Below are 25772 nucleotides of genomic sequence, written 5' to 3' on the forward strand. Positions count from 1 at the left end.
CTCAAGTTTAATGGCTGAGAAGCCTGCCCTCCTTGCATTTGCAGTTTTCCTGCCCTGGTCATAAGAACAATAACTTAGGTCGATATTTTACAACACCTCTCTGGATTGGTATAACAGACATTTTCTTGGACATTAGAAATAATTTAATTAATTGAAGAGTAATTATCCCTCTGTATTACTTTGAACTTGGCCTCATCGCAAACACAGTATACAGATTTTTCAGTGAGGTTATCATTCAAAGTGTGAAAATGAACAAAAATGTTAACTAGAAACTGGAATTGGTACTATTTTCTTGTGTCATTCATTCATTCAATCAGTAAATATTCATTAAATAATGTAATAACTACCATGTACATAAGAGAATATTACGTATATGAAGACTGCAAAGAATTCTGAAACCATTTCAACCCTTAGAAGCAAACTGTCTACTTTAAAAAGGATTGGATTTTGAGAAATTCTTTGCCATTTTCAAAGCCCATTCACCTGCTATAAATCTTCATCTGAACTTATGAACAGTAGCAGAGGTGCTAGGCTGGGCACATACTATAATCATACAATTATAGAATTTTAGGAGCAGTAGGGATTTTAAAGGTCATCTAATGTGACCATTTAATTTTAAAGCTTAGGAAGCTAAGAGACTGTGATTTGTCTGAGGTCCCAAAGCAAACCACTGGCAGAGCACCATCACAGACTTTCTAATAGGGATCGCAAAGCATGTGACAGTAGCACTGGATCAGGCACCGAATGACACAGAATAACTATAAGTACTGTGCCTCCTTTCCTGTATTTATTTGTTATGCAGATATGCGTTAGACTCACAATACACATTTATTGAACTAATGACTGGCAGATTTCCTCCCATGTAGGATACTGTGCCATGTACTGAGGAAAATGATAAATAAAAACCAGATCACTTCCTCCAAGTTGCTCTAAATTTGATCTTCCTGTCCTCAGTGAGTTTGCAGTCTCTTAGGGAAACCAAGATATATCTGCTTAAAAAACGCCTAGTGGAAAACGTTTTCTTAAATATGATTGCATGCACGAAGATTGGGTTCAAATTCAATGAATGCTTTAGAAGGTTAGGAGAGAAATCTAAGCGTTGTAATTGATGGGAAAAAAATCCCCCAAACTAAAACACACACACACACACACACACACACACACACACACACACACACACGATCATTTAATTACATCACTCTCTGCTGCTGCCTTTCCGAGATCTCCCCCAGGCTGGGACACACAGCCTGTGCTCCGGGTAAGGTCAAGATGCCAACTCAGGAAGCATAAGAGAGGGGACGAGCAGAAGCCCACCCATCTGTATCTCCTCAACTAGCAAAGGCGAGAAAGACGGAGAAAAAAGGAAACAGCAACACAGACTGATAGAAACAATAAAGCAGGAATAGGAAGCTCCCGACACAGCGACTGCTCCGGGAGGTCGACAGCCCCCGCGGGCAGGGTGCGCGGACTCAGCGGTGGGACCCGCGGCCGCGGGGGCGCAGAGTGGGCGGCGGTAGAGGCGGCGGCAGCGCCTGCGAGGCCGAGGGGAGGTCGCCGGAGGCGCCTCCAGCGCCCGGAGACCCGGTGCGCAGCGCAGCTCGGCCGCGGGACGCGGCGCCCGGAGCCCCGGCAGCGCCCGCCCTCCCTCCCGCGTTGCCCGCCAGCGCCCGCGCCCGCTCCGCCAGTGACTTCAGCTCAGCTCCACCCCCGCGCGGCGGCGGCTCGCTCCGTCCGGACGCGCGCTCGGCACAAGCCCAGCCCGGGCGAGCGGCCGCCACCTGCCTGGCGCCGCCTCCGCCCGCCCCCACCGCGGCCCAACTTGGATGGAGTTGGGGTCCTGAGCGCCGGCCCCCCACAGCCGCCAGCGCCGAGCTCCGCGCCGCCACCTTCGGTCCGGGACCCTCTCTCCGCTGCTCTTCGCTCCCGCGATGGGAAAAGTTGGCGCCGGCGGCGGCTTCCAAGCCCGGCTGAGCGCGCTCCTAGCCGGCGCGGGGCTCTTGGTCCTCTGCGTCCCGGGCGTCTTCGGCGGCGGCTCTTGCTGCCCCCCGCCGCACCCCAGCTCGGCCCCACGCTCGGCCTCGACCCCTAGGGGCTTTTCTCACCAGGGGCCGCCAGGCAGGGCTCCTGCCACGCCCCTGCCCCTCGTAGTGCGCCCCCTGTTCTCAGTGGCCCCCGGGAACCGAGCGCTGTCCCTGGAGCGGGCTCGGGGCACTGGAGCATCCGTGGCGGTTAATGCACGCTCCGGCCGGAGGAGACGGAGCGGTGCGGATCAGGAGAAGGCAGAACGGGGAGAGGGCGCGAGTCGGAGCCCCCGGGGAGTGCTAAGAGATGGAGGGCAGCAGGAGCCTGGTACTCGGGAGCGGGACCCGGACAAAGCCACCCGCTTCCGGATGGAGGAGCTGAGGCTGACCAGCACCACGTTTGCTCTGACGGGAGACTCAGCACACAACCAAGCCATGGTCCACTGGTCTGGCCACAACAGCAGCGTGAGTAGAATGGGACTAAGGGCAAAGGGGTGGAAAGATGGAAAGGGTTAAAGTCGGCTGTGTGATCTGGTGGAGAATTGAGGGGAAATAGGGTTTCTGGACTTGGGAGATGCTGCAAACTGGTCTTTGCCCACTTCCCCCAAGAGTTAACAACACCTGCTAGGAGACTAGCCTCCCCATCTCTCCCACCAACACCATCAGAGTCCTCTCCAAATGCCACAGTTTCAAACTGAGGAGTCAAATCCCTATTTCTTGTTGCCTTGGTCGCACTGGTGTGTGAAACTGAAGACCAGACAAACAGAGGGGTTAAAGTTCTCCTGATACAGAGACGAAAGGGTTAAATTTCCAGGCAGGCTGACATCCCCTCAAGTGACTTTCCCTTTACTTGCCAGACTTATGTACTGGCTCAAGGAAGATTAAGAAGACCCATGTATGTAGGCGTTTTATTTTATTTCCATTTAATTTCATGCAGAGCTCCTAACCCCTTCTTCCCCACAAGGGAGAACTGCAGTGGAGAGTATAGGGTGTTCTTTAGTGTATCCTCTGCTTTAGGGGACCAAGTGGATGCAAGTTTCAGGACAGGAACTCTCCAGCATCTTCTAACAGCACTAAGCGAGTGTGTTTTGAGAACTGGGGCTTTCCAGTCTGTGAATGAGCGGTTGTTCTCTGGCATGGTCAGTCTCAGGAAAATCAGATATATCCCAGTGACAACAACTCCCTGTTCTCCCCCATTGCCTGACCTCCTCTAATGAAGAGCACAAATAAAGACTTAACATACCCTTTATGAAGGCAGGAAAGGGATTGCTCAATTCCAGGAGGCTGGATTCCAGGGGACTTAGGATGCAAGTCCATGAGCTTTGGTCATATCAGGAAAGGTTTTAGATTTTCAGAAAAGCTTGCTTGTCTGCAATCTGAGGGAGCTATTCCCAATGAAATTGAACCTGGAAACTTCAGTGAGTAGAAATAATAAAGAACCAGCTTTGATTCTAATAACTAACAATGATTTTAAAGTGTGGAAACTTCTCCAGGCATAGACAAGAACATAAAAACCAAGGATGGGTAAAATGGGGGAAAAAATTTTCAAGTTTTACAGCTTCAACCAGGTAATTGAGATTGTAGTGTTTGTAATATGCACAATCTACACATTCTGGTACCTTTCAGAACGTTTTCCGTTGTGATGTAATTCCCAGAAACCTTCCCAGAGAAGTGCCACTTTAGTGAGTTGTGCTCATTGTCAGCTTTTAAATGAGAGTTGTGAACATTTTAAAATGCTAGTCTGTCATCATGAATTCCTTGGGTACTTAGATATAAATTGTATTAAGGCAAATCATGATAGATAATATTTAGTATTGATTGATGTATCTGTCCTGAGAGCGGTAGCAGGGTTTTCCCTACAATTCCTCCTTCATGACAGAGGCTGTGGTTTTATATGGTTCTCAGGAGTGGTTTGATCAAATAAATGAAGCTGAAATTCTTTCCATTCAAGTTCTGGAGACCCTTGCCCTCATCCCTTACCTTAACTATTTTATCTTTCATATCATAGCCACTAAAATTAATCCTCTAATTTGAACTCAAATCTTCTTAAACTGATTGAATAACTTTCACACTGCTTTAAGTGATAAACTCAAAGCTTCTGGCTTTGAGGGGAGATTTTAAACACATCAAACATGTTAGCTCTTGTTGTATTAAGAAGTAAAAGACCTTGGACTCAAAATGTTTCTGGCTTTTAATGTAATTCAAGCTGTAAAATATCACTCACCCATTAGACCTCTTTTTTTTTTTTTTTTTTTTTTTTTAAGCTCATCTCTTGAAAGATCTTGGAAAGAAAGAGAAAAGTAGAATACATCTTTGGCAAATTTTTAACCTCCATTTAGGAAATGGTGCCAAGCACTGCCAGCATTAAAAAATAATAATAAATGCTGCTTATAATTCTAGTAGGGCTTGTTAGGGTCAGGGCATTGAACATGCAGGCAAGTCTGAGATAATGTAGGAAATAAGGTGATAAGTGTTAAAGTTTTGATCACTCAAATCATGTTAACTAATGAGGTGAGATTTCTGCCCTCTGAAGTCTCTTATTCCATAAAGACCTCTTCTGACCCAGTCCCTGCTCTGGTCATCACACACAATGGTGTTTCTTCTTTTTCTTTTGTAAGTGTAGACATACAGATAGTGGAGAAAGAGAAATAGTCTTTATCTGTGTCCTCCAAAACAAAGCTAGTCCTACGTATCTGGACCAGACTCAGAGAAAGTTTAAAATATTTTTTAAAGGAAAGAAAGCATAAATAAACTTTTTTTTTTTTTTTGGCAGTTTTGTAGAATGCAAAGCAGAGTGGAGACCTGAATTCTAGTTCTGCTTATTTGTGGTTAGACTGAGGCAAATTGTGGATTTTTCCATCTCTAAAGTGGAGGCTATGCCAGTCAGATTAACTAGAGAGAATTAGGAGCCAGGCTGTACCTAAGAGGGCAGCGTGACTTTAAAGCATCATACACTTGTTTGGGACTCTGAACAGCACTTCACTTTACCCCAGAGTGGGAAATCCACTAATTTAAACCCGAGGGCCAGATTGGAGTGGTGGGGGGCATGGGGGACTCTTTATCTTTTCACATTTAGGTGTCCTCCACTATAAATCTGCCTCCAAACCCATTCAGGGCCACAGGCAACACACATCCTGTGAAGCCCTCTCACCTTTAGCAAAAAGCCTTTGCTAAGAAGATTCTCTGATTATGACAACACCTGCATTCAAGGTGCAAATGCATGGTAATTATAGGCTGCCTGTCAATCTGGTGAAGAATTCTGGATGGTTCACTCACCTCCTTCCCTTCTCTTTCCTGCCCCCTCAGCTGTTGGACTTGAGCAGTTGTATAAAGACATGTCTGTTTTGCCTCGTCTGTGGGTGTGATGTGATTCCTCTGTACTGCAGTCTCGATTGATGGAAACTGTTGCTAGAGTTGGTGGAACACCTGGGGGGATCTTCTGGCATGAAAGGTGCTGGGTATGAATCATTTGTCATGAGCTTGGTGTCGTAAGCAAGAACATATTGTTCCCACCCTACTCATCCCAGGCATGCTGTGCCCTGATCTAAATTTATATAGTAATCCTTAGAGTGTTAAAATATATATTTGCCTTTATATGTATGCATAATGGTGTATGTGTTTATTCCTTATTTCTAAGGGATTTTAAAGTGCTGTAGCATTAATCTTTATAAAATTCTTTGTAGGTAGTAAGTAGATGATGAGTGTTAATATCTCTTTTTCATGTTTTTATGCCAGAGTTAAGTTTAGTATTTCAATTCACCACTCTGCCCCTTTCTCACTGGCAATTATATTACAAGATGTGTTAACAGAGGGTTTTACTTGACTTCTATTTTGCCATGATGACATCTTTAATGTTACATTTCTCATAGCACGTGATGGACTGCTTGATTTCTGTGTACCTCTTTGCTTCTAGTTGTTCTGGGATTTGACATTTACCCTCCAACATTAGTGAATAAATTGAGTCCCAATCTGGGCCAACTTCTGGGATAGATGCCTTACATTCATCATCTCACTTAATTTTTCACAGAAATGTCATGAGTAGGTGTTATTATTGTCATTACATACAGGAAGAAACTGAGGTTCCAGAAGGCTAAATGAATTGCCAAATAGACACAGGGGGTCAATGGCAGAACAGAGACTGTCACCCAGGGTGATCCTGTGCCCAAACTGCACAGAGGTCGCTTGTACAATGGACTTTAAAATAGAACAGAAAAACTCAGACCTTTTGGAATCTATATTTTAGATAATCCTATCTTGAGTTGATTTCTGATGATGGTGGAGGAGGATGTACTCTTAGCTGGAAGCTCCATCTTCTTGTAGAAAAGCGAGGACATTAACACGTGCCTGTCACATTGCACTCTTTACCTTAAGTAGTGATTTGGTTGTTCTCTCATCCACCCACCTCTTCATCTTCAGTGAGATGTGGAATCTGCACCTGGTGATTCAGTGAGCAAGAGGTAACCTGCGATCTTTCGTCTTGCAGCTCAGTTGTTCTTCGGGAATAGATTCCTTTTCTAATTTAATGACAAATCTGATATTATAGGCATGTTGGCTATGAATGCTTGACTTGGCTATACATTTTGATACAGTTTTTTTTTTTTTGGTGGGAGGGGTGCTGACCTTTTAAAAAGTAAAATGATAAAAGATTTTAGCATTATCTAGCAAGCCTACATAATTCCTTCTCTCAGTACTTAATGCTATATGAATGCTAATGTGGTGTGATTTGGAAGGCAGTGGGTTTAAAATCAGACAGATTTGAGTTTGAATCTTAGTTGTCCTACTAAATCAGCACATTGCCTTGAGTAAGTCACTTAAATTCTTCGAGCCTCAGTCTCCCCATCTAAAATATGAGGATAGTATATCTTCTGGAGGCTTTTTGCTAAAGAGGCGACATCGTGGATACAAAGTGCTTTGTTCATAGTAAATGCTCAATAAATGCTACTTACTTTTCTTATGGGAAGAAAGAGTTCTCTACTGGGAATTAAGAATTGTTGGTTATAATCCTGGCTGTATACAAAAATTATATATGTAGTCATAGCATGTTGAAATGTTGTGGCCTCAATTTCATCCTCTGTAAAATGGCGCTAATAGACTAAAATCCTTTACAGGTCAAAACTAATTTAATAGTTCGTTCATACAGATACTGTGTACCTACCGCATTTCCTAAGTAAAGTGCACTAGGAGTGTTGGGGATGCAGAAATGACACAAAGACCTATACCCTTGACCTGTAAGGGAACAAACCTTTTATTTCACAAGGTTCTTCCTTTTTCCTCAGTTCATATGCATATCTATTTAAGGAAAATCAAGTAATTTGAGATCCCAGCAGGCCTTCATTTCAATCTGGGCACATGGTTTGCAGCAAAACATAGTTTATTAGGTTTGTTGTATTACATCTTCATGTTAAGGAACTTGCTATCTTTGGACCTCCCCATCCCGCCAAAAAATGCCCTAATGTGAAATTGGAAAGTAAAAATCTCTTAGTTATTGAATGGGATTTTCTAGCAATCATTGACATGAATGTTGACTGTCAGAACTATATCCACATTTTTTAAAAGAGACGCCTTAGAAATTCATAGGATAGGGCAAGAAAGCAGATACACCAATCACATTTATATATAAGAGTAATGATTGCTCCCATTTAGGAGTAATTGCTATGTGTCAGCATTATGCTAAGAGGCTTATACAAATTGTTATATTTAGTTTTAATTCAACAAGTATTTATTGAGTTCCTAATATTTATCATTCACTGGCATACTGATATTTGTGAAGTGCTACACAAGATGAAAAGAAATAATTCCTGCCCTCAATGAGCTCTTGGTCTTGTACACAAAGAAACTTCTTAAGAGACAGCAGGGGATGTGCATTTTCTGAGGACAGAACATGCTGTAGGAGGTCAGAGGAGAGTTGGACATCTTCTGGCTGGGGTGGCCTTCAAACTGGATTGTAGAGTATGTACTTCAGACAAACCTTGAAATGTAGAGAAGATTGAAAGTAACAGCTGGAGATTATTACAAGGATATTTTTAGCTGAATGGATGTCATGACTAAAGGTTGAGAGATGTAAACCTTCCTCTTTATATCCAGGAATTTAAATTACTTTATTTAAAAACTATGTTTAACTAAAGTTTAACCTTAGGAATGACTGAAAAATATGAATTAAGCAAAAAATATACACATCAATCTTGTAGTAAATTTGGGTACATTCCAAGCCCAGTAGGAAAATAAAAACCTTTATGGTCACTGAGAGACATGACTGCCCTTATTTGCACATTAAATCTTAGCTGGAGTCATCATCATTTCATTTTTACCTTGACATTTTCCACACACAGTTTTCACAAAAGGACTTTCTTTTGTTTAAGTTGCTGATGAGAGAGATCACTGTTCAGGCTGCCTTGAGGATAAATTGATTTGGCTCCCTGCCAGCTTATATTCAGTCACTAAATGTATGTAAAATATTTGTCCTGTTTTTGGGTATGTCTCAATTACTGTCCCTTATTTTGTGGCTCAAAGGTGTAGAGAAGGCACTTGTGTCTCCTGGAGGGAAAACTGCCAAACAGCGTCTCTGCAGTGACTAAAGGGGATGGCAGAGAAGAGATGTGCTCATTGAGAGGTGAGCCCAGGCTCCATAAAAGTGCAGTGGTTCCTGTTAAGGAGCTCAAACTCTGCTCCGATTGTATGGATGGAGTAAGCAAACAGTTGGCAAGAAGCAAAGGTGGAATCTTACTGTGCAACGTTTAGAATGAAAGAACAGAGCTTATCCTAGAATGTAGATAGGAATAAAAAAAGGATGTGGATGTTCTGTCGGAAATCCTATGTGAGATTTTACACACATATGAAAGATATTGTGTCTATTTCTATAGCACTCCTGAATGTTTTTATACCACTTTAGATCAGTTATAGCCCTTTTTTCTCTTTGCAAAATGATTCAGTTTTCGAAGATCAACACATTACTTCCATTACTTAAGGTATTTTTTCTCACCACAATTCTATAAGATAGGAAAGACAAATGTCATCTACACTCTCAGATAAAGAAACCAAGATGTTCCTATTAAGTAGGTCAGTTAGTGGAAGAAGAAGGTCAAATAACATTTGGTCACACTGTAGGAGTGATTCTTGGTTTGGCCCACTGCTGGCTTGCCACAGGCAAGAGTTAGAACACAGCTGCACCCTAGCTTTGTGGTTTGTCTGAAGCCTATGCACCTGTGTCCATAAGGTTTTCCATTGTGGGAAGGAGAGTGAATAATGGCCGCAGAGCTCCTGAGTTCTAGGTTCAGCTTTTCAAGTTGTTTGTCTTGGGCTTTAAAACAAGTAGCCTCATGAAAAGTCATGCTCTTGGCATTGTTTAAACCTCTGAAGTTCCCTTAAAGAGTGATAATGGGACCTTCTGGAAGAGTGATGATGGGACCTTCTGGAAGTGAGGTTCCTAGTAATAACCTGTCTGCCATATATATTCCACTGCTAATGAACTTCAGAGATGAGACTACTTATGACTGGGTTTATTGCAATAGTGGCTTGGGGTAGAAAGGAGGTACAGCTATCTCTTCCTCTGTTTAATTTTCGTATGCAGATAAAAGCTAGTTAAAAATAATATTAAAGGTGGTCTCACTACGTCTTCCCGTATAGGAAACCTAGAGTATTAATCAACATTTTGGAGCAGCAGTAGTCAAGCTGAAGGACTGCCTGTTGATGCTAATGGGTTTTACTTGCTCAAGGATTATAATTGAGTTACCAGCTATAGCTTTTTCTACTTCTAACTTTTGGGGTGAGAGTGGAAGAAGAGAGCAAAGGAAAGTTTGCTGAACATCAGGGATAACTCTATCTACATAAGACATATTGATTATAACAGATGTCTCCTTTAACAATATTAATATGAATAACCACCAATTTAGTGAATAGCTTCCCCAGAAATATGATCTGGAACATCACCACATGATTTCTCTTGATTCTCACAACACCTTTATGAACTACATATTGTTGTCCTCATTCTAAAGCTGTAGAAGTCAAGCATAAACAACTTGCCAAAGGTTACCCAGCTAGCAGGTGGCAGAGCTGGGATTTGATTTTTGCCCTTTCTGGCACCAAAGCTCCTTCTGCTAAATCATGCTTTGTATGGGTTTATTTTTATATAAATTCATTTTTGAATGGGTTTATTTTTGAGTTTCTTTTTCTTTTTTTTCTTTTTTTTTTTTTTTGAGACAGAATCTTGCTCTGTCACACAGGCTGGAGTGTAGTGGTGCGATCTCTGCTCACTGCAAGCTCTGCCTCCTGGGCTCACGCCATTCTCTTGCCTCAGCCTCCCAAGTAGCTGGGACTACAGGTGCCCGCCACCATGCCCAGCTAATTTTTAAAGAACTCCACAATTCAGTGCAGATGGGGTGATAGGGGAACTCTTGATATGAATGACTTTTCTTGGGGGTCTCCGTTTCACTTCACCCCACTGTCAGGTCAGTGACACTTGACTTGGCAATAACTCGCTCCATGATGCAGTTTGGGTTGAAACCCTCACCTCTGTCCATCCCCACAAGTGGCTTCTGGGGGTTATTAATGTGTGTCATCTTGTTATCCTGGAAGGATGTTTGGGATGGGCTGTTTGGTTTCTCCCTGCTGACTAATGACCCTACAGTGACAGTGTGTACAACGTGTACACTTTTTAAAGAAAGCGCTGATAAGAATCATGTTATCAGACAACCAACTAATCATGTTGTGCCCTGGAACCAATAGATTGATGCCTCTAGTCATCTTTCCCTAACCAGAGTAATGGGAGCTGTTGAGACACAAAATCATGGGCTATCAATCCTTCTGCTCCAGGGCCTTTGGTGGTTTGGGGCTGGGTGGTGGGTGGCTGGGGGGGCAGATTAAAAGTGAAAGATTTTATCCTTACCTCAGCAATTCCCACTGTACATTCTTGATTATAATCATTAAAGGGAGAAAGGCTATTTTAGGCACATTCAGCACCCTGGTTTAGAAATTTATCGTCTGCAGCCCTGCTTGCCCTGACTTGCATTTTGCTGAAACGATAGAAGAACTCTTAACTGGGCAGGCATGGGCTCACTCATAGGTGCCTGGGGCAGCATTTCTCAAAGTACTGTCCTCATGGGTCCTGCTTTTGAATGCCCTGATGGGGAGAAGGGACCAGGAATCTGTATATTTTACGAACTCCCCAGGAGATTCTTGGGAACACTCAAGTTTGAAAATCATTTCCTTAAGATTTACACATGAGTTTAAGAGTCTGTGGACTTCTTCCATTGTCTGCATAATTTTGTGTTAATATGCTTTACTTTTTCCCATGGAGAGATGCAGCCCACAGTGTTTATCAGCTTCTCAATGGAAACCATGTGCAACAAAGACATGTGGGATGGAAGGCTCTGTAAATCACACGGGACAGTACAGTGCCGCCCAGGTGAAATTTCTGTCATTCAGTGTATACTAAAAAACTATCTTCCATGGCTGTCCACGTAACCACGGGCAAAATATGTCTTAAATGGCAAAAAGTACACATGATTTAAAATATAATTTATTGGGTTAATTGCCGACTCTACTATCCACTAGATGTATGAACTTGTGCAATTAACTTTATCTCTGTCCTTAGTTCCCACATCTGTAAAATGAGGATACTAATGGTATATTTCTTATATGGTGGCTTGATGGTTAACAGAGATAATATAACTTCTTAACGGAATATCTGGCATATACCAAATCATCAATAAGGGTTAGCTGTTATTACAGTTTCATTGATATTAATAGTGCTCCAGTATGGCCTATTAAAATATGGTTGTAATATGACATTCGTGATGTTGTTTCTGTTTCTGCATGTAGGTTCTCTCGCTCCAGTTCTATTTCCTTATATTGAAGATTAGGGCACTGTCCTAATCCTTTTAGCATCCCTCTCAGCATCTCTAGCTGTTTCTACTTAATACTTGCTTACTAAATATTTGCAATTTTATTTGCTATTTCCTTGGGAAAGTTTTTTTTTTTTTCCATGTGTTATGGATGACCTGTAACTTTGTACCTGTGTGTTATGGAATAATGAAGTTATTAAAAGGTTGATTATGTAAATATATATTTTTAATTGGAAAACTGTCCACAAAATATCAGAATAAAATATTACAAAATAGTACAAACATAAACCCATTAAGTCAGAGTTTTTTGTCTGTGTTTTTCTCTCATATATCCCAAGTCCCCAGAAATATACCTGGAGGCCAGGCATGGTGACTAATGCCTATAATCCTAACACTTTGGGAGGCTGAGGCAGACAGATCACTTGAGATCAGGAGTTCGAGACCAGCCTGGCCAACATGGAAAAACCCCATCTCTATTAAAATACAGAAATTAGCCAGGCGTGGTGGCAGATGCCTATAATCCCAGCTACTTGGGAGGCTGAGGCAGGAGAATTGCTTGAACCTGGGAGGTGGAGGTTGTAGTGAGCTAAGACGGTGCCACTGCACTCCAGCCTAGGTGACAGAGCAAGACTCCATCTCAAAAAAAAAAAAAAAAAACACCTGGAAATAGTAAGGGTTTGAGACCGTTTTTTTTTTTTTTTCCCAATTATTATGTACTGTAAAATTAAACTTTTGTGGAAAAAAAGCAGGAAAGATACGACTCAAAATGTTTGCCAGTGATTATGATGAATGTTAGGATTCTATGCAAGTTTCTTGTGTTTGTTCATTCTTTTTGTCATTTCTCAATAAATGTGTATTGCTTGAGTTATTTTTAAAAGTTATTTTTAAATGAAAATAAATGAAAGAGAGAGCAAACGAGTTTGTGAACTTGGCCTCATTAAAACTGAATTCCAGGCAACAACTGTACAAGAGCTCACATTCAAGTTGCCTGTTTCCCTTTTAATCACTATTGTTGGGAGACAGTCTGGTGTCCAGGCTTTTTGCAAAAGAGCAAGATCACTCTGTGTCTGTCTCCTGGGTATGCAGCAGCATGTGCTACCAGGCCTCTTGTTTATCATCACCTTTGTTGATTCCAGAGAGAATGATTCATGGTAGTTTCATCAACCTGATTATATATCCCAGAAATTCCAGTGACCTCCATTCACCCAATAAAACAACATATATTTCAGTTTAAAATCTCAATCTCTGTCGTGATTTTGCTATCCATCTCCATGTCATGTAAGTACATATAAATATATACATAATAAATATGTGCACTCTTGTATGTCTGTATACATTCACAGCAACATAAGCACCAATGTACAACATTTAAGTCTCCACTCTTAAAAATGAAATATTAGTATCATAAGGCCACAGTAAGGATGTTTACTGATTGTGAATGCTGACTGGAAAGAGAGCTCTAGAACAAGGAGAGATGAAAAAAAAAAAACAGAGAGAAGGAGACAGAGAGATGTCAATAACACATATATGGAAGACAGAAAATGAATAAGAGAGAGAAAAAAAGAGAAAGGGAGAAAATGAAGCAGGGAGAGGGAGGGAGATGGGAAGAGAAAGAACATAAGTGCATGACAAAGGCAGAGAGAGACAGAAGGAAAGCCAGAAAGCAGAGGCAGATTGAGAAGAGGAGGAAAGAGGAAAGATGAGAGACAAAGAGACACGGAGAGACCACAGGCAAAGAAAGTCATATTGGGAGACAAAGAAAGAGCTGATGGAAGCATGTAAACAAAGCAGGAGAATCACAACAAGAGAGTAAGAAGTGAAAATAAAAGGCAAAAATGTTAGTAAGTGTATTAGTCCATTCTCACACTGCTAATAAAGACATACACATGACTGGGTGATTTTTAAAGGAAAGAGGTTTAATTGACTCACAGTTCAGCATGGACAGGGAGGCCTCCAGAATTTTACAATCATGGCAGAAGGGGAAGCAAACAGATTTCTTCACATGACAACAGAAGAGAGGGGTGCAGAGTGAAGGGTAGGGAAAGCCCCTTATAAAACCATCAGATCTCGTGAGAGCTCACTCACTATTATGAGACCAGCATGGAGGTAACCACTCCCATGATTCAGTTACCTCCCAGTAAGTCCCATGTGTGGGGCCCCCGTCCAGGCTGCTTACCTTGGCTAGCATTGAGTGTCTGTAGCTTTTCCAAATGCATGGTACAAGCTGTCAGTGGATCTACCATTCTGGGATATGGAGGATAGTGGTTCTCTTCTCATAGCTCCACTAGACAGTGCCCCATGGGGACTCTGTGTGGGGACCCCAACCCCACATTTCCCTTCTGCTCTGTCCTAGCAGAGGCTCTCCATGAGGGCTCCACCCCTGCAGCAAACTTCTGCCTGGACATCCAGGCATTTCCATGCATCCTCTGAAATCTAGGCGGAGGTTCACAAACCTCAGTTCTTGTCTTCTGCATACCCACAGGGCTAACACCACATGAAAGCTGCCAAGGCTTAGGGTTTGCACTCTCTGAAGCAATGGCCTGAGCTGTACATTGGCTCCTTTTAGCCGCAGCTGGAGCTGAAGCAGCTGGGATGCATGCAGGGCACCATATCCCGAGGCTGCACAGAGCAGTGGGTTGTGGACTGGGTCCACTAAAGCATTTTTCCCTCCTAGGCCTGTGGGTCTGTGATGGAAGGGCCTGTCGTGAAGGTCTCTGAGATGCCCTGGAGACATTTTCCCCATTGTCTTTGTGATTAACGTTTGGCTCCTTGTTACTTATGCCAATTTCTCCAGCAAGCTTGAATTTCTCCCCCCAAAATTTCTCTGCTTCCCCTTGAATGCTTTGCCACTTAGAAATTTCTTCCACCAGATATCCTAAATCATTTATCTCAAGTTCAGAGTTTCACAGATGTCTGGGGCAGGAGCAAAATGCTGCCAGTCTCTTTGCATAGCAAGAATGATATGTGTCTCCATTGAAATCTCCACTTGAATTGGATCTCCCAGAATTCCCAATTATTGTGGGAGGGACCCAGGGCGGGGCAATGGAATCATGGGGGTCAGTCTTTCCTGTGCTTTTCTCATCATAGTTAATAAGTCTCATGAAATCTGATGGGTTTATCAGGGGTTTCCACTTTTGCTTCTTCCTCATTTTCTCTTGCTGCCACCAAAAGTGCCTTTTACCTCCCACCACAGTTCTGAGATCTCCCCAGCCATGTGGAACTGTAAGTCCAATTAAACCTCTTTTTCTTCCCAGTCTCAGGTATGTCTTTATCAGCAGCATGAAAACAAACTAATAAAGAGCTGCCTTTACTCCAGTTTGCAACAAGTTTCTCATCTCTATCTAAGACCACCTCAGACTGGACTTAATTGTCCATGTAACTATCAGCATTTTAGTTAAAGCCATTCAACTAGTTTCTAGGAAGTTCCAAATTTTCCCACACCATCCTGTCTCTGAGCCCTCCAATTCTCTAGGAAGCTCCAAACTTTCCCAGATTTTCCTTTCTTATTCTGAGCCCTCCAGTTCTCTAGGAAGTTCCAGACTTTCTAACATCTTCCTGTCTTCTTCTGAGCCCTCCAAACTGTTCCAACTACTGCCTGCTACCCAGTTCCAAAGTTGTTTCCACATTTTTGGGTATCTTTACAGCAGTGCCCCACTCCTCAGTACTAATTTACTGTATCGGTTCATTCTCATGCTGCTAATAAAGATATTCCTGGGACTGGGTAATATATAAAGGAAAGAGGTTTAATTGACTCACAGCTCAGCATGACTGGGGAGGCCTCAGGAAACTTACAATCATGGCAGAAGGGGTTGCAAACACCTCCTTCTTCACATGGCAGCAGAAGAGAAAGGTGTAGAGTGAAGACGGGGAAAAACCTCTTGTAAAACCATCAGCTCTTGTGAGAACTCACTCACTATCACGAGAACAGCATGGAGGTAACTGCTGCCATGGTTCAGTTTTCTCCCACCAGGTCCCTCCCACGGCACGTGGGGATTATGGGAACTACAATTTAAGATGAGATTTGGGTGGAGACACAGCCAAACCATATCAGTGAGTGAGAAGAACTTATAATCAAATCAAGGGCATAGAAGAACTTGGGTCCTAAGAAGACTGCCCTTCCAAAAGCACAGTACTTCACTTGCCTCTTGCTTTGAGTGATTTTGCACCCAACCATGTCAGATGGTTAGCACAGGCAGCAACTCCTGCATGTGTGATGGCTTTGAAGCCATATGTTGGTCAGATGGGTGTGAGTGGAAGGGGTTCATGTAGTGTTTATGCATTAAGAATCTTTTACGAGTGATTTTGTTTTGGAAGTGGGACTGATGTTCTGAATGTTGGAAAGACAACTTTTAACCTTTCCTTTTATACCAGTTATGCTGTTCTGAATTTTTAACATGGGCATGCATTTCTTTAATAATAAAAATACTAAAACATGTTTTAAGTGGCTGTTGTGTCAGCACTGTGCTGAGCACTGGAAGTACAAAGATGAATAAGATCTGATCTTTACCCTTAAGGGTGCATATTTTGGTGGAAATAGACCCATAAACAGATAAATTGCAATTTACTGTGATAAGTGCATAATAGCCGTAATAGAGTTTTGTGCAAAGTGCTATGGGAGCAAAGATGAGTGGGGGACAGCTAATTTTGCCTGAGAGTGGGAGGCAAGGTTTTAAAGGGAAGTGACATTTAAGCTAGGTCTTTATAGAAGATTAAGAATTTTGCAGACGGAATAGGGCAGGGTAGGAGAAAAGGTCATTTGTGCCTGTTTTTAACTCTCCATATCTTGGGTCTTGGGTTGATCTTAGGTTGTTAGCACAATCACCAAGCTGTGACTGGAATAAACTTCCTTCATCGTCTCAATGTCTAAGATATTTGGAAGCAAGGCTAACAGTGTTTTAAAATATCAGATTAGATCCACATCTTAGAATGTCCTGTTCTTGTCGTCAAACTGGACAAAGGAATCTGATTTTCTCAGAGATAAATTGCTCCCCTAAATCTTCACCCAACCAACACACAATCAAGAGTGTACATGCATGTGCACATACACAAAACCATTTTAAAGCATCGCCATTTTCTCTCTTCACAGTTAAATCTGATTAGCACAATGGTGATGGGATTTTTTATTGGTTATTCTGTATACTTCTGCTTTTAAAGACTTAAAAGTGGTTGTTTTTGGTATGTTCTTGAACATACTGCCCAAATCAGTATTAGAGACGAGTATATTGGGATGAATCGGATGGTTAACACTTATGATTAAAGCATGATTTTTTTTACAGCAGTAAGAAAATACAGTAGAATATTCCACTCCAGTGTTAGCCATACTTAGTTATGCCTTGCCAACTGGAGACAGTGTATGTACACTAAACACATGGAAAAGTCCCAGAAAGTGAAGTTAGCTTTTAATTGGTTGGCCCTTTCCGTTCTTCTTGTCTACCTTCTAAATAAAAGAAAAAAAAAAAGAACAGAAAGGATGAAGCTGGGGAGGAAATGTATGTATAGTCAGAGACAGAGGGAGTATGTGCTCTCAGAGCTGGCTTACCATCCAGTGAGTAGTTGAAGAGGTACCTTTGTGGTCTTTCAGTTCCCTCCTTTCCTTGCACGTAAGTCTCAGCAGTCTGTTGGTTGAGATGATGTTACAAGGTCCCGATCTGGCTTTAGGGTGTTGTGACTTTAGAAATTTTTGCCTAGCATTGCTAGGTAGTAGAGAATCAATTTTAGGAGTTTCATCATTTTAAGACAAAAATTAGTTAAGAAAGAGATTTTCAGCAGTCCCAAATATGCCCTGAGACAAATAAATGACTATCCCCAGAGAGTAGGAATTAGCTCCCTTCCAATCACCTAATCCTTGGTTTAACACCCTCTATGAAAGTCTCCTTGACATTCATTTAATTTAGATTAAAATCTTAGGGCAGGGAGAAGGGAAAATTATATTTGCCCTGAAAACTCACCAACTTTATAAGTACCCTAGTACCTCTTACTCAACTTAATTCCAGGTGTTGAAAATATCTTTAAAGAAATGCTTGCATTCCCCATTAGAGGGAAAGATATAATTTATATTTTGTTGCAGGTAAGATTTGATGTAGTTTAACATAGGGGTTGCCAAATTATAGCCCATGGGCTATATCTGTCCTGCCACCTGTTTTGTATAGACTGCAAGCTAAAGACAGTTACTGCACTTTTAAATGACTGGAAAATCTAGAGAAGAATGATATTTCATGACGTGGAAATTATTTGATATAAAATTTTATTGGATGATGGCCACACTCATTCATTGACATATTGTCTATGGCTGCTTTCCTGCTACAACAACAAAGTTGAATAGTTGTGACAGAAAGTGTATAGCTCACAAACCTAAAATATTTACTCTCTGACCCTTTATAGGAAGGAAGGTTTGCCAAGGCCTGATTTAGGAGACTGGAGAGAATGTAAGCAGTGAGGCACAGCAAAGGTCCTGTGGTTGTCATCTGCATGCCAACCTGAGAGTGTTTTTTGGACCCTTGGTTTTCCTGCCTCAAAGGCATACACACTCCTAACCATTGCAGACTTCCAGTCACAAAAGGGATCATTTCTTTTCCGTCCCTGCCCTTTTGCTCAAGCTGCCTAAAACTTTGCTGCCTCTCTTTAAAAACTCAATCTGCCATGTCTGTGTCCACTTAAATCCTTTCCATTATTTAAGTCCTCATTTGGATATCACCTCCTTTCTGAGGATTTCTCCAACACTTTCAAGAAGAATGGAAGCCTGAATATCATGAAGAAAAGATCTGCTCTTATGTGCCAGGTCACTTTCTCTATGCCTCCCTCCAAGCACTAAGCATCACGTAGTGTGTGCTCCAATTAATAGTGAGTTTCTCAAGGGCAAGACTTCATTTCATTCATTTTAATACGCCAGTATTTGGCACATAGATGGTTTGCAATAAGCATGTTTTTTTCAGGACACTAAAGCAATATAGAATCTTTTTATTTACCTCTCTTGGTATAGAAGATAATTGTTCAGCATTGATATACCATAAAGAATGGCTGCCTGGATAGTTTTCACTGTCCTGATTCTTGAAGTATCAACTCTCTGAGTTGTTTCATCCAAATTGTTCTACAAAAGTGGCCAAAAATGAGACACAGGAAGAGAGAGAGGGGAGAGAGAAAGAGAGACAGTGAGAGAGAGAGAGAGAGAGAGAAAGAGAAAGAAGCATAGATTCAGATCAAATCAGATGCATTGGAGGCCACAGCTCCCTTGTGGCAGGAAGGACAGGGGGGAACTTTGATAAAGCATGCTGCTCCAGTGGATAGGATGGGCTGATGGCTGTCTAGTCAGTGCTAGGACTGCCAAAGGTCTGAGGGAGAACATAGCTTCATGCTCTTTGTTTAAGGAGCTGAACTGAGAACCAGCACCCATGATGCAAAGTCTCAGCCACGCAAGAATGTTTGAAAAACGATGAGGACGTATTGCATTATGAGAAAGATAAAATTGCATTTGTAATAATGGACTAAACTGAGAGCACTATGACAATAAGAAAAAGAATTGCAGGTTAAACTTACATTTTCTTTCAGGCACATTTACCTGAAGGGGTAAATTGAGTTGCTGGGTTTATCAAGTGAGTTTGGGTATAATAGAATTTCAATTAAAGGTAGGTAAGGACTTAGGGCTTGGGTGATAGTTAATATAATAATAACTAACACTGGGTTTTTACTATGTGCCAGGCACTATTTGAGGGGAAACACATATCTGCAACAATAGGAAGTAGGTACTGTTATGATTTCCTAGACATGAGTACAAGGAATTGTACTATTCCCAGTACAACAGGAAGTAGTCACAATCATTGTTCTCTAAATTAAAGTCTAGGTTAAGCTACTTAACATAGGATGAGAGATTAAATAACTCACCCAAGGTCACATAGAAGGCAGATGGTAGAATTGGGAGTTGTGAAGTTGGGGTCTAAAAACACCAGACAGTTTAGACCCCATGCAGTTGGGGTCTGAAAAGCTCAACCCTTAACCACTATATTCTACTGCATTTAGAACACTATAACAGATCATCTTCAAATAGCCTCAAGTTTTTCCCGTGTTTAGTGATTGTTAATTGGATACCTGTTGTATGGCAGGCGTACACCAGGTGCTTGGGATTTATTCATGATCAAAACCAGTCATAGCCTCCATCCTCCATAAGGTGAGAGCATGGGGCATCCACTTACGCTCTGTAGGCTTTGAGACATTATGATCCAGGATTCTTTTCGGGAAGTAGACATTTCAAAACTCTCAAAGCTAACTCATTCATTAGGAGTTAATTGAAAACATTTAGAGGAAACATTTTTTGAAATGAGATGAACATTTTTAGGCAATAGGTGGAGTGGTGGTTGTCATGGTTTAAATACTGTAAAAATGCATTTACAGAAATCTATAAAGGGACAAACACTTAGGGTTCTTATCATGGACATTGGTGAGTTAGTATTTGTGTGTGTGGGTGTATGTGATGGACATTTATGCAGACACACATGTCTCTGCTTCTGCTTCTACACCTATATTATAAGCTATACTTATACCTGAAACTGGATAATTTCATTCAGTGTCTCTGCTTTGTCTTCAAATTCTGAGGCAAATTCTGTTATATAAAGATGCAATAAAACTGTAGAGCTACTTCCCTGTGAAAACCAGGATGCTTGCTTCTGTGGTATGATTAAACAAACAATTTATGTGAACATGACAAAATGGTGAAATTGTTTAAAGTTCAATAATAGTGAAAGAAGGCACTGACTTAAAAATAGAGCTAAAATGATAGTCATTTTGTAAATAATTTGGGGTCCTTTCTTTTTATAATAATTTCTTCTCTCACCTGGAAAATGCTTCTCTGTTTAAAAGTTGTCCTTTTTTCTCCCAAATCAGAAACTGTTTTAGTTAGATTGTGTGTGTTCATTTGCTCACTTGCTATATTTCACCCTAACATTTAAGTTGCCTGAATTCAATCAGAACAAATTTGAATGGTCTGACCTTGATTTATTATTAAAACTTCCCTGTAGCCAACTTGTTTGTATTTTTAATGGACTTTATTATGTTTAGATCTGCTTAAATTTTATTTATGCTCAATTGTTTTCAAAATCATGAGTTTGTAATTTTATTTTATTTCTTTGTTAAAACACTTTGTGCATGCGGGTAAATTTCCTGCACAGTGATTTAGAGTAGGACAGATGTTCTTAAAGTGCAGTATTTGGAACACCATCAAGAAAGAAAACCAGGATAATAAATGGTTTTTGCATATTTTAGACAAAACCATTTTTGTAATCTGCCAGTCTGGGATGACTGATGAAATGTTTCCTTCCCAGAAGTTGCTGGTCTCTGGCCTTTCTCCAGGCTCCTCATTTTCTTCTTTTGGTCATTTAATTCAGTCACATTTGCTTTTTCCAGAATTCCTGGTAGTTTAACTAACTTGTACCATCAGGAAATACCAAATATGTTTGCCTAAGACTTTCCTACCAAACACTCTGCTTTATTCATTGCTTGCCCCATCTCATATCCCACTACCACCCACCTGGGTGTTTATCACATTGTTTGCTGATGGATATGAGCAGAGAAATGTAAATGCTTTTACACCTCCCCCTGCATCCACTGGAAGATAGAGATTATTGCCACCTTGTTGAAAAGGGAGATAGATTAAATAGCACCATGCATCCTGATGGCTTAATTCTTTAAAGGAGACACTGCAGAAAGCCTTGATGTATTGACATAACTATTCCTCCCCCTTCCCCCTCACCCCCTTTTAACAGCATGATGTGGAGATTTGTCACACATATATCCTTATAATCCTGTAAAAAATGCAGCTAAGTGATGAAATGCAAAATGTCTTTTTGACCCTACCATGATGCTGTCATTTCTCAAAATTGTGACCGCTCTTATATAGATAGGTTCTAGCAAAGCTGTGCTGAAGGCAGAGAGGAATGTCAAGGAGTTCAGCAGGTGGAGCTGTTCCCTATGAGACAGTGCTGAACCTGACTTTTCAGTTGGGGCTCAGCTGCTCACTACCGAGTACCCAATATGGCAAGGCTGTGGGCTCTTGTTTGTTTGGCAGAGGCCAGCTAGCTGCAGAGTCATGCTTTTTCTTTAAACGCAGGTGATGTTCCACAGGGATATGCCTTGTATATGATGAGATGGAGGAGTTGTGTGCCTAGCTCTCTGGATGGCCATTTTGATACTCAGGCACATCATCTGTGGTCAGCAAAGAGTTATAGGAGGAAGAAGATAGTAATGGTTAAAAATATGGACACATGCACCCAACAGTTTTGAGTTTTGTTTACTAACTCTTCCTCTTTGTTTTAGTATTATTAACCCTATCATGTGCTTAACTTTCTGGCAGGGCTAAGAACACAGAGATAGTCCTCTTCTCAAGTAGTTCAAAGTCTAAGAGGAGAAATAAATAGTTGAAATATAATTTGGTATGTGCAATACACAGGTATGTACAGAGGAGGAGAATCTAGCCAAATAAGAGTGGAGTAAGGGGAGGGTATCAGCAAAGATTTTGAAGAAGATATCACATAAAAGATAAATAGGATTTTCCAGATGAAAACATGAGAAAAGCAAGCTCTAAGGGGAAGGATAAGCATGTGAGGCCCCTCAGAGCACAAAAGGAAACAGCCCATGAAAGGAAGGGAGAATACAGAGTGGAAGATGGGATGGGAGATGAGGCTGGAGAAAAAAACTGGCATCACATCAAAAAGGGCCTTGCAAACTAGATTGAAAGAGTTTGGGGCTGGGTGCGGTGAGCTCATACCTGTAATTCCAGCATGTTAGGATGGTGAGGTGGGTGGATCGCTTGAGACCAGCAGCCTGGGTAATATAGTGAAGCCCCATCTCTACAAAAAATAGAAAAATTAGGCCGGGTGCAGTGGCTCATGCCCGTAATCCCAGCACTTTGGGAGGCTGAGGCAGGCAGATCATGAGGTCAGGAGGTTGAGACCAGCCTGACCATCTCTACTAAAAATAAAAAAATAAAAAAAAAATTAGCCTGGCATGGTGGTGCGTGCCTGTAATCCCAGCCACTCAGGAGGCTGAGGCAGGAGAATCACTTGAACCCAGTGAGCAGAGATCAAACTACTGCACTCCAGCCTGGGTGACAGAGGGAGACTCCATTTCAAAAGAAAAGAAAAGAAGAATTAGTTGGGTGTGGTGGTGTGCATCTGTAGTCCCAGCTACTCAGGAGGCTGAGGTGGGAGGATGGCTTGAGTCCTGGAGGTGTAAGTTGCAGTGAGCCAACATCGTGCCACTGCAGTCCAGCCTGTGCGACAGAGCCAGACCCTGACTCAAAAACAAAAACAACAAAACAAAACAAGAGCTTGGACTTTATTGTGAAGGTATTAAGGCGTGACATAATCAGCATTTTAGTTGGGAAGAAAAACATGTATAGCAAAAATAAATTGGATGGGTGAAACACAGGAAAAAGCGAGACCAGTTGCAAAGCTACTTGTAGGAGTCATTCATCCATTGAACTCATTTTCAGGGCATTGTGTGAGTGCCTGACCATGGATATTGATGGTGCTTGTGATTTTTACGCCTACTTTCTCAAGATAACACTATAGAGGGCAGGGCCAGTGCACACAGTCTGTCACAAAATATGTATGATCAAGGGTGATATCCTTTTTCTGTTTTATACTACTTCATCCTTTGCTTTTGGATGTATAACATATGTGACCTTAGCAATTTTGGAAGCTAGATACAGGGATGCCTGTGCTAGGAGTCAGTACACCTTGGTCTTGGCCCCAGTTGCACCACAAATTTCCTGTGTATCTAATGATAGTAATTTTAGTTCGCTGGATTATTTCCTTCATTCCAAAATGAAAATGTCAGACTGGACAATAACCAAGGCCTTATCTGTTCCAAAACCCTGTCAGTGTCACCCTACCTATGACCTAGTGATGATGGCATTGAAGAAGAGCTGGGAGAAGAACCACAGGTGAAACTGGACATTAGACTGAAGTACTAATGATTGAGAGGACTTTCTAGGAATAGAAAGTATGCATTTGAGCCATACTAAGACATTTTAATATAGACTAGTGCACAAATAAAATATATAAATTTAGGCTGTGGATAAATCTTCTGAGCATACGGGTGATGTTTAATAAATATCCAAAGTGAATACTAAGTAGCTTTAAGGAATAGAGGACATCTACTTTCTTCATCACTATGCCTAACACAGTGCCTTTCTCCCGCTAGTATTTGAGAAATGTCACTTAACGAAGAGGATTTAAAACACTTTTGAGTGTAGCTGAACACTTAGGCAAGAAGAGCACTTGTGGTTTCAGCAGCTTCTTGCAGCACGGGTTCTCTGTGCCACAAAATCCAAGCTTCCCACCACAAGCTGGTGTTCGTAAAAATCAATCACTAGTAGAAACTCTGCTAGAATCTGCATCTCCTGGGCACACATTTTAATATCATTTCCTCCTCCCAAACCTCTGCCAAAGGCTGCACTTGGAAACCACAAGTAAATAGAGAATGGCCCCTGGGAAGTAGCAAATGAGGGGGCCAACCCAGGGTCCATTTCCCTAGAATTGAATAGGAAAGCCATGGGAGATTAAAGTGATTACATTGGTTGGGGAGGATAATTCAGGGTGCCCCAATCTCTTTTCCTCCTCCACTTTATCTTCCCACTCCTTAGAATGAAGGAGATTCAGGTGTGTTTTAAGCTGCCAAGAACTGCTTTCCCATAGCAGTGCAAGTATAGGTGAAGGAATGAGACTATTTTACAAGAAGGTGAATGCTGGTGCTTTTGATTGTGCAATATTCAGTGAAGTGGAGGGCTGGTGCCACAGACAGAAAATCACTCTGCTGCCTCAGCATAGTTCCCTGGGTGCAGGACCTGCTGCTGGGACTGTGCTGGGGGAAGCTCCTGAGTGCAACACGAAGCCAGGCATCTGGGGAGTCATGATCAAAGGCAAAAACTCGTTGTTACAGGCAGCCTTTAAAATAGACCCAATTAGGGCCTTAACTGGAAACCCAAGGGATTCCTCTGCCCCATGCCCGATACCACTGCCGTCTGCGTGGGACTTCTGCATACACACAGACTAGGAACAGTAATAATAACTTCTTTTTATTACATGATAATGAGCCAGGAACAATTTTGAGCCAGTGATCTGAGCACTGCCCCAGAGCAAGTCTGTGTTACATAACTACCACCTTTTTGAAAAATAGTCCATGGCCGGGCGCGGTGGCTCAAGCCTGTAATCCCAGCACTTTGGGAGGCCGAGACGGGCGGATCACGAGGTCAGGAGATCGAGACCATCCTGGCTAATATGGTGAAACCCCGTCTCTACTAAAAATACAAAAAACTAGCCGGGCGAGGTGGGCGCCTGTAGTCCCAGCTACTCGGGAGGCTGAGGCAGGAGAATGGCATAAACCCGGGAGGCGGAGCTTGCAGTGAGCTGAGATCCGGCCACTGCACTCCAGCCTGGGCGACAAAGCGAGACTCCGTCTCAAAAAAAAAAAAAAAAAAAGAAAAAGAAAAATAGTCCAGTAATCCCCACTGGGCTCACTGCATACTTCCTCAGCTTGGAGAGTATGAACAATGTTAACAATAGGCTCTGGAAGGAAATGCTGAAGTTTATGTTATTAGATGGAGGAAACAATAATAATTTTAATTGATTTCAATATTAAATAACGTGTGTGTGCCCCTCCCCACCATGGAGCTCCTCTCTACAAAAGTGGCCAAGATAAAACTTGGCCCAAGGGGTTGCTTAGTCCAGAATCTTGTGAACTCCACTTGAGTGCACATGGGATTTTGCCAGACACCTTTCATTCCTTGCGTTTCCACCAGTCTGATTTTGGTAATTGAGTGTAGTTAACTTGGGTCGCTTATGAAGAAGAAAGATCTCTGAGGTCATTTTCTCCAGTGTCCTCATTTTACAGATGAGAAATCTGAGGACTATAGAGACTGAAC

The 25772-nt window shown here is 41.8% G+C and overlaps 1 protein-coding gene across 4 annotated transcripts in view; it reads left to right on the top strand.

The window, feature by feature from the left end:
* The first annotated feature begins 1748 nt into the window (after positions 1–1748).
* Positions 1749–25772, top strand: part of LOC105478290 (sortilin related VPS10 domain containing receptor 1) — a 596134-nt gene continuing 572110 nt past the window's right edge. For all 4 annotated transcript variants that reach the window (XM_071069161.1, XM_071069160.1, XM_071069162.1 and 1 more), the window contains exon 1: positions 1749–2486. In XM_071069161.1, coding sequence (XP_070925262.1) covers positions 1929–2486 — 558 coding nt within the window. In that variant the 5' untranslated portion in view covers positions 1749–1928. The remainder of the gene's footprint in view (positions 2487–25772) is intronic.

The sequence above is a fragment of the Macaca nemestrina genome, chromosome 9 (assembly GCF_043159975.1).
Source record: "Macaca nemestrina isolate mMacNem1 chromosome 9, mMacNem.hap1, whole genome shotgun sequence".
NCBI lineage: Eukaryota > Metazoa > Chordata > Mammalia > Primates > Cercopithecidae > Macaca > Macaca nemestrina.